This window comes from Heterocephalus glaber, unplaced genomic scaffold (genome assembly GCF_053883595.1).
Source record: "Heterocephalus glaber isolate CG9 unplaced genomic scaffold, H.glaber_assembly_v1.0 deba00000470, whole genome shotgun sequence".
NCBI classification, from domain to species: Eukaryota; Metazoa; Chordata; class Mammalia; order Rodentia; family Bathyergidae; genus Heterocephalus; species Heterocephalus glaber.
The window spans coordinates 303,383-317,295 of record NW_028258145.1 but is presented as its reverse complement, the minus strand read 5'-3'; the positions used below and the strand labels follow the sequence as shown (position 1 = coordinate 317,295).

General features: G+C 48.7%; 1 protein-coding gene across 1 annotated transcript in view; it reads left to right on the top strand.

Moving 5' to 3' along the window:
• The first annotated feature begins 2,237 nt into the window (after positions 1-2,237).
• Positions 2,238-13,913, top strand: part of Fbln7 (fibulin 7) — a 33,083-nt gene continuing 21,407 nt past the window's right edge. Inside the window, exon 1 of the mRNA XM_004844308.3 lies at positions 2,238-2,659. Coding sequence (XP_004844365.2) covers positions 2,585-2,659 — 75 coding nt within the window. The 5' untranslated portion in view covers positions 2,238-2,584. The remainder of the gene's footprint in view (positions 2,660-13,913) is intronic.

Below are 13,913 nucleotides of genomic sequence, written 5' to 3'. Positions count from 1 at the left end.
GTGAGTTTTTGGAGTCCGAAATGTAGCATTCCCATCTTATTTTCAAGGGTTGTCAGCCTTGGCAGGTTCCAGCTGCAGAGGATCTGGTTGGAGACTGCAGATCCAGGGCAGCTGTGGACAGAGAGAAGGGGCAGTCACAATGGGAAGGTTAATTCAGAATAGATACCAGAGCATGGAAGGGCAGGTACCCAGACAGCAAGGGTGACAAATGAAAATAACAAATATGAACAACAACAACAACAATGAAAATCTCTGTTGAAATGTAGAAGCATTTGAAGAAGGAAGGAACCAGAAAGATCTGTTTTTGTCAATAAAGTCCCTGAAGGGGCCGGGGATTTACCTCAGTGGTTTCGCCACCTGCTGCGCAAGTGCAAGGACCTGAGTTTGATCCCCGGTACCAAAAAAAAAAAAAATGAAGTCCCTGAAGTCCTATGACTGTGGATTCCATAGAAGTCACACAGTCTCCCTAGAAGTGAAAGGGGAGAGCTCTGGCCTGTCCCACAGTGCATCCTTAGACCTTAATTTGCATGCCCGGGCCTGCTTGCAGCTCTCAGCCTGGCTTCAGTTTCTTCCCTTGTGAAACCTGGAGTCTCTTCCAGCCTAAGGACTCTGTAGAAAGGCAGGAGAAAACAGAAGTCTTCTTACATCCTCCCAGTTCTGGTGCCCAGCACACAACCAGACTGGCAGAGAGTGCTGGGCCTTCCAGAGGAGCTCATAACATAAACACAAGGTGGGATGAGACACAAAATAAACACAGTCACACTGGCCAGAATGAACCCTTTCATTCTCATGGGAGAGTGCAGCCAGGGAGGGGGATGCCGGGCTCTTGGCATAGACAGCAAACTCTGAAACCACAGGTTCCAAAGCCTGCCCTGGATTAGGCTACAGCTGTCCCAGCCTCTCCACCTGGACAGAGAGTAGCAGTGTTCTGACCAGGTCTCTCTTCAAGTAATTCAGCCAGGAATGCAAAGCCAGAGTGTGTGGGTCCCGGGTGCTTGCCCAGCATGCATGAGGCCCTGGCTCCATACCAAGGGCAGGGTGGACGTAACACATGCGCCTGTTCTGCTTCCCAGACTAGGAGCAGGAGACCCCCAGTGGGATTTCCTGGGCAGCCAGTGCTTTGGTAGCCAGCTTGTGTTTTGTGGGGGACTGGCTGTCGTCTGACAGTTTCTGCTGTCCCCAGATTCATATATTAAAACCTATCCCTCAAGGTGAGAGCACTAGGAGGTGGGGCCTTGGGGAGGTGATTAGGTCAGGAGTGTCCCACCTTCACGAATGGGATTAGTGTCTTGTTCTTAAAAAGAAGGCATGGGGCAGAAAGCTTGTCCCTTCCACCTGGGGAGGATACAGCAAGCTGCCATTTATGAACCAGGAAAGGCACCAGACACCAAATCTGCCAGCACTTTCATCTTGAACCGTCAGCCTCCAAAACTGTGAGAAGCAGCATTTCTGATGTTTATTAGCCACCTAGCCTATACGGCAGCACCAGTGGACCAAAAGAGACCTCCCTTTAGGGTTCCAGTGGACAGCATCTCTTGTTCACACAGGGCTGTAGCTTTCAGGGAGCCCTTCCTCCCTCACTGTGAGGTGAAATGTGGACAACAAGAAATGGATCTGGGGCTTGACCAGGCTTGGTGGCTCATCTTCTGCAAACTTTGCAGTAAGGACACAGAGCACCTTCTATAGGAGCTTAGGTCTTAGGTGCACGGTCCCCAGAACCCTTGGGTGAAGGGACCTCTGACTGTGCCCACCTGTTCTTCCCAGGTTCTAACTCTACCTGAGCTAGGGTCTGTGATCTGGCCTCCTTTTTTTTTTTTTTTTTTTTTTTTTGCGAGGCAGGCGGTGGAACCACTGAGCTAAATCCCCGCCCCCGGCCTCCTTTTAAAACGTACGTCTTCTTTCTTCACTGTGGGGAACAGGAACTGTAAGTTAGGAGGAGAACTGTCAGTTTTAGGTCCCTGTCCTGTGTGCTCTTAAACCCCAGCGGCATTATTTTCCAACCCGCCAGACTCCTTGGATGGAAAACTTAGGCCAAGTTTAGAAAGCCCATATCTGGGCCACACTGGCCCAGCTCTCCGGGTGTTGTGGAGGATCATGCCCTCCTGGAGGCTTTGCAGTGGGGCAGCCCTAGGCTTGGATCTTCCTTCCCTCTGCAACTTGTCACTGGGTGACTGAGTCTCGGCCCCTCTGGTTGAGAAATGAGGACAGTCAGGAGTGGCCCAGCGCAGGGTGGGCTCCTGGTCCGGCATCGGCCAGAGGATGCCCGCGCTCGTCCTCCGCGTCTCGCCCGGCCTCCTGGGGGAGCCGCAAGGCTTGGGCGTGCTCCCAGGCGCATTCCTGGCCGGGCAGCCCCTCCTCCGTCGGACTTGGCCAAGGGGCTGGCGCCTCCCGCCTCGCAGGGACCGTCTGGGGCTGGCGGTGCGGACTTGTGGCAGCCGGTGTCCAGGGTAGGGCGCGCCGCGCACCTGGCCGGATCCCCGCGGGCCACTGCGCCCGGCGTTGAACTGCGGGGACCCGAGCGGCAAGGAGGGTGCACGGAGCTCTCTCCCCTTCTCAAGCAAGCGGCGAGGCTCCGATTGGCAAGATGGTGCCCAGCTCTCCGCGAGCACTCTTCCTCCTGCTGCTGCTCCTCGCCTGCCTGGAGTCGCAGGCTTCCCAGGTCAGTGTCCCCGAAGCCGCCTCTGCCCTGTCCCAGAGCAGGGCGGCAACGCCAAGGCTGGAGCGTTCCACTTGGACACTCGGCTTGGGAGCTTGGGGTTCAGTTTCAGAAGAAAGACGCAGGGTCCCCGTCTGTCATCTCCACTGCGTCGCGGGCCAGGCGCCCCCTGGGGTCCTGGGCTGGTGTCACCCAGCGGTTTTCGGTTTTCGAGAAAGCTGAGGGAGAGCGCTTCTCCTGAGAATCGCTGGTAGCAGGAAGATTTCCGACACTTTGGTCCTTTTTGGGTCTCTTGGAAAGCGCCCAACCGCCCGGTGAGGTTAGAGAACTTCTCTGCCCTCCAACATTTACATTTCTCACTAAAATACTCTGCCAACGCCACACCTTGAACATCCAGGCAACATTCTTAGCAGTTCGAAGCATTCGAAAGGCAGAGGTGACTGGAAAGGTTCTGAGGCAGCCACATCTTGAGGCTTGGCGGTCTCGCTTAGAATTGGGACTTCGTTTTCTTTCATCCACATACAGGCAGCTTGCTATTTAGTTTCTCTGCTGTTTATATTTGTTGGAAAACCACTTGGATTGGTCTGTTTGATCAGATTCACTTTACCTTATAGCCATTAGAAACTGATTTTTAAAATGCAGATTGAAAATGCATCTTAGGAAGGTAGAACTAGAATTGCCAAGTTCACAGCCAGCATCTATGAGACTATTTTTGGCCGACAGCAACTGCTTCCCTCAGTAAGGGGCCCAGCCTGTGCACAACCCCATCAGCTACCCTGGCTGTGCCGTCCAGCAACAGCAGGACTGGCACAATCTTGGGGCCTGGTGTGTGCCTGGATCCTTTTGGGGCATTGTCCTGGCACTTAATTCTCACAGCCACCCTTTGAGACGAAGACTGTTATCATCAACTTTTGCAGAGGAAAAAATTAAGGTACAGAGGTGTGATTTATTCAAGATCACACAGCAGAACAATTCTGTAGATTACAAAACAAAACAAAATCTTCAAACCCAATGTCAGAATCACAGGAAGATGCAGCCCCAAGTGGCTCCCCAGCCCTGGCTGTGGAGGGGGCAGGTGGACAGGAGCTCAGCTCTGCCATTGCCTCATCTTAGCTGCTCAACCCTTAAATAAGGGGGCAAACAGCTGTCACCTGAGGTCACCAGAAAACAGGTGAGGTTAGGGCAGTTATATGTTTGGGGCTACTGTAGAGTCAGGAGTGAGCTTGGCCTAGTTCTGTTCCCAGGAAATATGGATCCAATCCCTGCCTGACCACATCCAGGCTTTCTCAAATTCCTTACTATTAAATTTTGCTCTCTCTACCTGATAAAGTTGCTGTGGGTGTTTTGGGGTTGCGGGGAGATTGTCCATAAATGCTCACGTCAAAGTCCTGGTGAAAGTATCCTTTTCACCCAGAGACCTATAGGCTTTGTGCTCTCTCAGGCCTCTGCTCCTGTTGGAACTCTTCTGGCTTACCTGGCCTCTTCTCATCTTTCAGATCTCAGCTCAGATAAGCACCCCTTTGCAAAGCAAAGGCCATCTGAGCCTCACTTTGAACAGGCCCCTGCCCTGCTCTGCCCTTGCATTTTCTCTTATGGTTTCCTGAAAGGCTCTGGGATTAGACTGATCAGTGCTGTATGGAGGAGGTTGGGTGGGATTGGGGTTGGCTGTTTGTCTTCCTCAATACAGGTCCACTCCATAGAAGGAGCTCAGGAGAGCAGTGGCCCACCATGGTGTGGAGGCCTCTGGGCAGACCCTGGCTGCACTCATATCACCCGGGGGGCTTTTTAAAACCCTGATGCCAGCTGCACCCTCAGGATTCTGATTCAATTGGTCCCTGTGTCTCAGAAATCCATGTTTGAGCAGTTGCCTTGGTGATTCCAATAGAGAAGATGCTGAGGTCCAGGGCAGTCCTGGCTCTCAGCATTAGATGCTGTGGAACAGGGAGAACTGAGGACGGGGAATCCACACTGGGCATAGGACTGGCCACATGAGAACCTCACGTGATAGGGCTGCTTGACAGTGTGAGCTCTGTAGTGAGATTTTGTGGCTGCTGGAGACTCGCTAAGTATTCGGAGATTAAATTGGACCCACTGGCCCATCTCTGGTCTCAGAGGGTGTGTAGGTGGGCCCACAAGGGACACTGAGAAGGGGCCTCCCCTGGCAAAGGCCCGCGGCCCTGGAACACAACCCACAGGGTTGTCTGGGCTTCCTGTTTCCCTGTGAATGCGATCACTTTGTTGTGTTAGGTGACAGTTGTGTGCATGCACATGTCAGTGTATATGAGTGTGTGTCTATGTGTTGCTCTGTGTCTGTGTTGTCTGTGTCAATGCATGGCTGTGTATGTGTATGATGGTGTGTGTGCACGAGTCAATGCATATGAGTGTCTGTGTGTTACTGTGTGCTCATGTGTGAATGTGTGATGATGGGTGTATATGTATTTGTGTGTGTACATATGCTAGTGTGCATGCGTTGTTGTGTGTGGTGGTGGGTGCCTCTATGTGTTGCTTTCTATGGGGTCTGGAGCAGTGACTCTGTGGGGATGGCCAGTCCCTCTCTTCCCTGCTGTCCTCCATGGCTTTCCACTGTGTCCCCTGTCAGCACATCTATCCAAGTGGCTTTGAGGCGTTTTATGACTGGCTGACAGAGATCAGGTGGCTATAGGGAAGGAGGGGAAGCAGACAGTATGGGGGCCCCAGAATGGACCCTCTCAGTACTCTTCCCACTCCAGGGACATCCCCCTGAAAAGAGAACCAGGCACACTGGGGAGACAAGAATGAATCTTTAACCACCCCACAGCTCCCACCACCCCACAGAGGCACCAGGTGGCAGTAAGGTACAGGCTCCCAGCCTCCCTGCCTTGGGGTAGACTTCTCTCCCCGTGATTAGATGTCTCAGGCTTCCACATTCCACCATCAGAGGTTCATTTATTTATTTGTATTTTTAAACATTGTCAAATAAAAAATGAATGTTTTGTGCATATTTCCATGATGTCAACCATAGAGCTCCAGTCTACATGTAGCAACCACCTCTAAGACAATCAAGATACAGGGTGGTCCCATCCCCTTCCAAGAAAGACAAATGAAACCTTACTGCCCTTTGGAGTCAGTGCACCCACCCCAGGCTCAGGGGGTCTGTTCTGCATCACTGTGGTAGCATCTGGTCACAGTAGGTGCACAGACCCAAGAGCTCCTTTACATAGTGTAATGCAACTAAGACTCATTGTATTCAAGGTTTCTTTTTGTTGCTGAGACTGATCTGTCATAGCAGTTACCACAGTGTATTCAGCCACCCATTGAACAACACTGGTGGCAATCATGAGAAGAGCTGCTATGAATGTCTGGATACAGCTTTTTGTGTAAATGTAAATTTTCATTTCTCTGGGGTGAACACCTAGGTGCGGGGTGTCTGGGTTGTGTGGTGAATGGATATTTAATTGTGCAAGGAACTGCTGAGCTGCACTTCCTATAGGATGTATCATTTTATACTCCCACCAGCCATGTATGAAAAACCTAATTGCTCTGTAACTTCACTCATACTTAATATTGCCAGGTTGGTTTGTTTTCTCCAAATCACTCTAATACATATATATATATATATAATTATATATTATATATTATATATATTATATATATATATACACACACTAGTATCTCATGGTAATTTTAATTTCCATTTCCCTAAAGACTAGTAATACAGGGCATTTTCATGTGCTTATTTGCCATATGAATAATCTATTGAGTGAAATGCCCATTCAAGTCCTCTGCTTTTTTGTTTGCTTATTTTTTAAGACAGTCTCACTGTGTTGCCCAAGCTGGATTCAAACTCCTGGGCTCAAGTGGGTCTCTTGCCTCAGCCTCCCAAGTAGCTGGGACCATAGGCACTGCATCAATCACTTTGAAATAAATCCATTCCATTGCTCCCAGCTTACTTATTTTTTAAATTAATGGATTTCATTTTAGCAGGTTAATACCTGCATATAACATATTTTGATCATTTTCACCCCATCACCCCCACGCCCTGCTGTCCCCCTGTTTCACATTTTGGGGAGGGCTGAATGTATAGAGTATATTTGCTCATATCATACCCACTGTTACCTTGAGCTTGCTCATTTTAAAATACATTATTTGTTTTCTTATTGTTAAGTTATGAGTGATTTTTACATATTTTAAATTCAAGTCCTTTTTTGAATTTGTGAGTTATGAGTATTTTCTCCCAGTTTGTAGCTTCTCTTAGCAGTGTCTTTTTTGTTTGTTGGTTTGTTTGTTTTTTGGTACCAGGAATCGAATTTGGGACCTTGCGCTTTTGAGGCAGGCGCCGGAACCACTGAACTAAATCCCTGGCCCAAGGTTTTAAATCTTAATGAAATCTTATTTACTAGGTTTTGACTTTTATGGATCAGGTTTTTGATGGGCAAGTCTAAAAACCTTTGACTTAAACCCAGGTCATGAAATTCTTCTTCTATGTTTTCTTCTAAATGTTCATAGCTTTATATTTTTACTATGATCTATTTTGAGTTCCTTTTTTTAATGAAGTGAGGTTTATGTTGAAGACAATGTTTTGTATATGGATATTCAATTGATCCAACACTATTTGTTAAAAGGTTGTTGAATTGCCTTTGAATTGTCTCAGCAACTTTGTCAAAAATCAACTCATCATACACATATAGGACTATTTTTGCCAATAACACACTATCTTGGTTACTATTGCTTTGCAAGTTGAGAACATAAATTCTCTAACTTTATTATTTATTTTCAAAGTTGTTTTTGGCTATGCTGGTTTCTTTGTCTTTTCATTAAAATTTTTGAATCAGCTCATGTATATTCACAAAAAGTCCTACTAAATTTTTGATTGACCGTGCATTAAATATAGGAAAAAATTAGCGTCTTAAACGTATTGAATCTTCCAATCAGTGAACGCAGTATGTCTTACCATTTATTTTCATCTTGTTTGCTTTCTTCCATCAGTATTTTTACTTTTCAATATAGATGTGTTCTGTTAGATTTATATCTAATTGTTTCATTTTTTGAACTATGTTAAATGGTATTTAAAATTTTTAAAAATATCCAGTTGTAACTATCTAGAATATGGAAATCCAGTGGGCTTTTCTATGTTGACTTTATATTTTGACCTTGTGGAGCTCACTTATTGGATTTTTTGTTTTGGTAGATTTCCTCAGATTTTACATAGACAATCACATTGTCTGTGAATAGGGGCAGTTTTATTCCTTCCACTCTGTCATTTATGTATTGGCCTTGTTACACAAACTAAAATTTATGTTACTATGTCTCATAGGAGAGAGGACATCATTGACTTGTTCAGAAAGCATTGTTTTCCAGCACTGAGTGGGATGGTGTTTTGTGGGGACTTTTGTTTTTTTTTGGTACTGGGGATCGAACTCTGGACCTTGAGCTTGTGAGGCAGGCACCGGAACCACTGAGCTAAATCCCCGGCACCTTGTGGGGGCTTTTGTAGGTGCTATTGTCTGGTTCAAGTTTTCCTCTCATCCTAGTTTGACAGAGTATTATGAATGGATGTTGAATTTTGTCACATACCTTTTCTACCTCTATTCATAGTTTTTCTTTAGTCTGTTGATGAAGCCGACTGTCTATTTTCTGGAAGAGATTGTGTAAAATTGGTGTCAGTTCTTGAAATATTTGGTAGAATTTTCCAAGGAAACCAAATGGGCCTGGAGATTCCTTTTCCAGAAGGTTTTAGGAATTCATTGCTTGAATAGATCCAGAAATATTTAGGTTAGCTTTGATTTCGCTCCTGGGTGTGGGTTTTGGTAGTTTACATCTTTCAAGAATGACTCCATATATAGTCTGTCTGTCTGTCTGTCTGTCTCTCTCTCTCTCAGTCTTTCTCACTCTGTAATGCAGGCTAACTTTGAAGTCACTGTGTAGCCCAGGCTGTCCTCAAACTCATGGCAATCCTCCTGCCTCAGCTTCCTGAGTGCTGGGATTACAGGTGTGAACCACCACACCCAGCCCAGCGTCTCCCTCTTGAGGCACCCACTCCACATTCCAGACCACTGATCTGCTGTCCCAACAGAGGACACTGTGTTCACTGGTCCCTCCACAGCCACGTGGTCCAGTAGGATTGACTTCCTGTCTTATGTAACTTTTTGGTTTTCCTGGAGTTTTTTCTCTTTGGCCCTGTCATCTTCCCAAACACAGCTGTTTCCAAAACCTCTTTCCTATCACAAGTTCTGCTAGGGTTGCTCTCCCTGGGGCCAGGGCTCCCAGGTCTCTGCTCTTTGCTCTGCCCTTCTGACTCTCTCTGGGTTGGTGACCCTGCACCTACCACAACTTAAAGAAAGAGAGCCTGTTCTCTTGAGTTGGGGTCTGCGATTTCTAAGTCAAGTATCTTTCTTTTTCTTGGCTTACTCCAATCTCATGATTTATATATTTATTTATTTATTTATTTATTTATTTATTTTGTTCGTGTTTTTTTTTTTTTTTGGTACCAGGGATTGAACTCAGGACCTTGCGTTTGTGAGACAGGCTGGGTGCCACTGAGCTAAATCCCTGGCCCTCATGATTTACTTTTTATTTTTATTTTTGGTGGCACTGACAATCGAACCCAGGAGCTCTCTACCACTGAGCTACCTCCTCAGCCCTTTTTTATATTTTACTTTGAGACAGCATCTCACTAAATTGTCCAGGTGAGAATCAAACTTGCAATCCTCCTGCCTCAGCTACCCTCAGTGCTGGGATCACAGGCGTGCACCACCTTGCCCGGCCATGAAGGTAACTTTTTTTTTTTTCCATGAAGGTAACTTTTAACCCATTCTTGTTAGGCTGATCAGGTCATTTTCCTCCTGTGGACATTACCCATGTTCCACACTGTACCTTTGAGGCTATCGGTGGCCAAGAAAGTGGTAGCTGAGTCCCACTCTTGGAGCAGGGCTGGGGCAGGAGACAGGAGGAAGGGACCTCATGTGCTCTCTCCCACTGACTATGGGCCCACAGACTCCCAGAGAAAACCAGCGCCTCTTGCTAGGAGCCCAGTTTAAGACCTGTCCTTGAGTCTGAGATAAGGGAGAGGAAGAGGGTAGCAAAGGGAGGATGAGGGGGTCCCTTCCTGACCCATTGCAGCGGTGCCGCCCATCTCAGCAGGGGTCCTGGCAGAGGTAATGTTGGCACTGTGGGCTGCGGGCACCTGGACTGGTTAGGAGTCTCTGCCCATCACAGGGCTCCTCCTAACCGAGTGGTAATAGGCACCCTGTGTCAGGGCTGCAGTGAGGAGAAAATGAAATAAGCGAAACACGGCCCCATTTCTGGGGCTGTGAAGGCCTCTGTTTGGAGAGCAGTGAGAGGAAAGTGTGGACCTAGTGGGTGACACTGCTGCTGGATGCCACACACTCAACTTGGGCTCAAGAGGGTATCAGAGGCTGGTGAGGACAACACAGTGCTATCAGGTGCATGAGCAATACAGCAGGAGCACTCAGCATCAGGATCAAGGGGGCTGGGTGGCCAGCGGGTGACAAGGTGAGGGCAGTGAGCTGAACAAGAGCTTGTTCTGGGCTCACACCTCCTTCCTTCTCTCTACTTTCCTTTGCTCATTTAAATGAGTACCTAGTGTAAACTCAAATCCTACACCCAGCGATGAAGATTCTCTAAAGCTTGTTTTCTGCCCTGGAGAATGCAGAGAGCAGAGGAGAGGTGGTGAGAGGTTCTGAAGGTGGATACCAGGCTGGGGAGAGGACCCAAGATGTGGAAGGGGCAGGTTCTTTGTGGCCCCTTTGTAGAGTATGGAATCGGGCAATGGAGGATTCACTCTTGGGCTTAAATGTCGCTGTGGCTGAGAGCCTCACCTGCTCCTCTGATGGTGCCATTTCGTCCTGGGGCTGTCGTGAGCACCTGGGTCACTTGTGTCATGAGTGGTTGGAGTGCTGGCTCCTAGCTCCTGAGACCACTTCAGGAAACGGAAAGGAGGGCAGTTGGGAGTATAAACACAGAATTACGGGTGATCAGCGTGAGCGTGGTAAAAACTCGAACACCCTGAGCAGCCAGGGGCTCAGAGCCCTCACAGAGGCTCCCACGGCAGGGCTAGTGTGGCCACGAGCATGCCTCTTCCCTCAGCCACGCAGCCCGATATGGTTGGACACCAGTGGAGAAGCTGCAGAGCCAGCGCATTTAGATGGGGTCAGCCTGAGAGGACAGGAGATTTACCTCCACGATGTGGGTGGGCCTGGAACAGAGGCCTGAGACCCCCAGGAGGAAGGAATTCAGCCTCCATCCCTAGGGCTGGAGCTGCACTCTCCATTCTGCTGGGGTCCCCTGCCTGGTGACCTGCTTTGTGGACTTTAGACCAGATTTTAGAGCCAGTTCCTTAATCTCTCCCTCCCTCCCTCCCTCTATCTCTCTGTCTCTATGTCTCTCTCCCTCCCTCTGTCTCTGTCTGTGTCTCTGTTTCTGTCACTGTCTCCCTCTCTCCCTATCTCTCTGTCTCTCTTTCTCTCTTCCCCACCCTCCTTCTCTGATATGATAGATGTTAAACATTCGTGCCAAATGTATCTCCCACTGCCTCTGTTTCTCTGAAGAACCCTGACTGACAATAGGGCCTCAGCAACTTGCCCAAGTGAAGCCGTCCTGCTTCCTCATGCCTGTGTGTGAGTGCTGGGTGACCACTGGATGAAGAGGAACAGTTATAACCCTTCTCTGGCTTGGTCTAAAATGTTCTGAGGCTGGCAATGGTGGCACACACCTGTGATCCTAGCACTTGGGAGTCCGAGGTGAGAGGATTGAAATTTCAAGCCCAGCCTGGGCAACTTAGCAGGACCCTATCTCAAAAAAGGCTGAGGGTGTAACTTAGTGCAAAGGCCCTGGGTTCAATCCCAGTACTGAAAAAAAATAACAGTTCTGGAGAAAGCACATGCACGACTCACTGTGACTCAGACTCAGAGGGCTTCCAGCCTTGGCCGGCAAGCACCCATTTGGCAAGGGTGGCCCAGCCTTTCCTAGACCTAAAGGCATCAAAACATCTGTGTTCCCATTCACAAAATGCTGACATGACAAATAGTTGTGGTTTAGGAGAAACCAGCCTGAGAGACGGCCCCTCCAAGTCTGAGAGGTTATCTGCGGCCGCCTTAGGTCTCAGGTTCTTTCCTTTCTTTCCTGAGGAAGCTCCTGGAGTTGTCTCCATGCCCAGACTGACACTGTGAGGAAGAACCTTGTGCTGGGTAGGTGACAATGAAACTCTTGAGGATGTCCCCCCACCATGGCTCACATCCCGCTGAGGGCTGACCTGTGGCCTTCAGTGCCTGGGACCAGACTGCGTCTTGAGCTCTGACAACAAGGAGGCCTGACAGAATGGGAAGGCTCAGGCCTACAGCTTCCAGCAGGGGGACAGGGTGAGCTGAGGTCACCCATCTTTGGCTATGTCTAGCTCTCTGCCAACAGGTGGGGTCTGAGGGTAAAGATGTCTCTGGAGGCCTTCCATGAGGACATCAGTCAGTTCCAGGAAAGAGGAATGTAGTCAGCCCTGAGGAGCCTGTGGTGGCTCTACTAGAGTAAATGTCATGAGAGCTGGGACCAGGGGAAGTGGGACAAGGACATTCCTGGGGGGGGGGGGAACACACCCCTCCCTGCAGCTCTCACCACTGACCTGCATGTTCCAGAACCATGTAAATTGCCACCTGCTCCCCAGCTTGAGGAAAGCTGGAGAATGTGACCCTGTTGTCACTTCTCTAATTGGTTCACACCTTGGTAACACTCACTGGTGTTGAGTTAGACAGAGTACTCAGCCCTTTAAAGAGTTTCAGAATGGAGATGATAAAAATCTTGTTCTTTATCTCCTCAAAGACATAAAAAATGTCATTGATCTTCTCTTGGTTCCATTTCAAATAAGTTTTTTTTTGGTACCAGGGATCAAATTCGGGTCCTTGCACTTGCGCAGCAGGCGGTGAAACCACTGAGCTAAATCCCTGGCCCTCAAATAAGTTATTAATTCAAAGAAATGGAGGTCATTTGTTTTTCATTGTTTGTTATCAACAGCTAAGCTGGGTGTGGAGCTAGGGTTTTTTTTGGTTTTGGGGGGGGTCACCTGTTTTTGTGGTGCTGGGAGTGGAACCCAGAGCTTCCCACATGCTAGGCAAGTACTCTACCACTGAGCTGCATCCTCAGGCCCTAGAGCCAGCTTTTGAAGGGACCAGAGCTTTCACCATTTGGGCGGGTCTCTTTAAGAAAAAAAATTAAGTCATTCAAGGGCTCTGAAAGAGATGTGTGAAAGTGAGGGCCCTGACAGGCAGGGTCCTCAGCTTCGAGGTATGGCCTCTTGGGTACACTGACTGTCCGGCAACCTGGTGTCACCCCTAGGTTGACCTGCACCCTGTCAAGCTCTGCTGAGCTTTCCCACCAGAGTGGGTGGTCTGCCCTGCCAGCTGTGTGGAGTCTGTGGCTACTTTTTATCACTACTTTTTTATGGTCAGAACGCTGAGAGGAGAAGGGGCTGCCCAGAGGGAATGCCCAAAGTGACACCCAGGGCCCAGCCTATTTGGCCCCCCCAAACCCCCTCAGGCTGACCTCAGCAAGGGGAGATGGAAAGGGAAATGATTTGTTTTCATGCACAGCTTCTCTTGGGTCTGAGCAGGAGCTCATGGGGTGAGGATGGGAGGGGAGGAGAGAGATTTCTCCAGACCACAGATGAGCAGAAGTAAAACTGAGAGCTGGGCTCGATGGGTTGCTGTGCTCATTTACTTACAAATGGCGTCACGCCCAGCCATGTGGAGGAAGAGCTGATGTAGACCCTGAGTCCCCTGCTCCGGCAGATGTGGATGATGCTGTGTGAGTGAGACGTCAGCAGTTCTGGGCTTTAGTCGAAAGGTGCGTTCTTTGTTTTGATGTGTTTTTCTTTATTTCATACATAGTCTTCGACTAAAGGCTAAAAGGTGCTGTTTTTCTCTATTTGAATTGTTTTGCAGGGAGTACGCTTTGTTTGATGAAACAAGATGACAAAGCTTTCCTGGCTTGAACAAGGGAAGCATTTGGGTGACATTCTGCACGTGGATTCCACGGGCTCCATTTCTAGCACTTTGGGATCAAGGTGCCACTCTGGTCCTGGACCTCGTGTGGAAGCCCCACTTCTCTCTGCTTCCTGGACACCTGGCTCTGACCCCAGCACACTGCTATGTCCAGGGAACTTCTTTGCACCACACTTGGTTTTGTTCCTTCACCCTGAGGGACTGGACATGGGACAGGCCAGTATCTCCCATGTCCCTCTTGGCCTGGATGCACCTTGTGTGCTTGGTCGGGA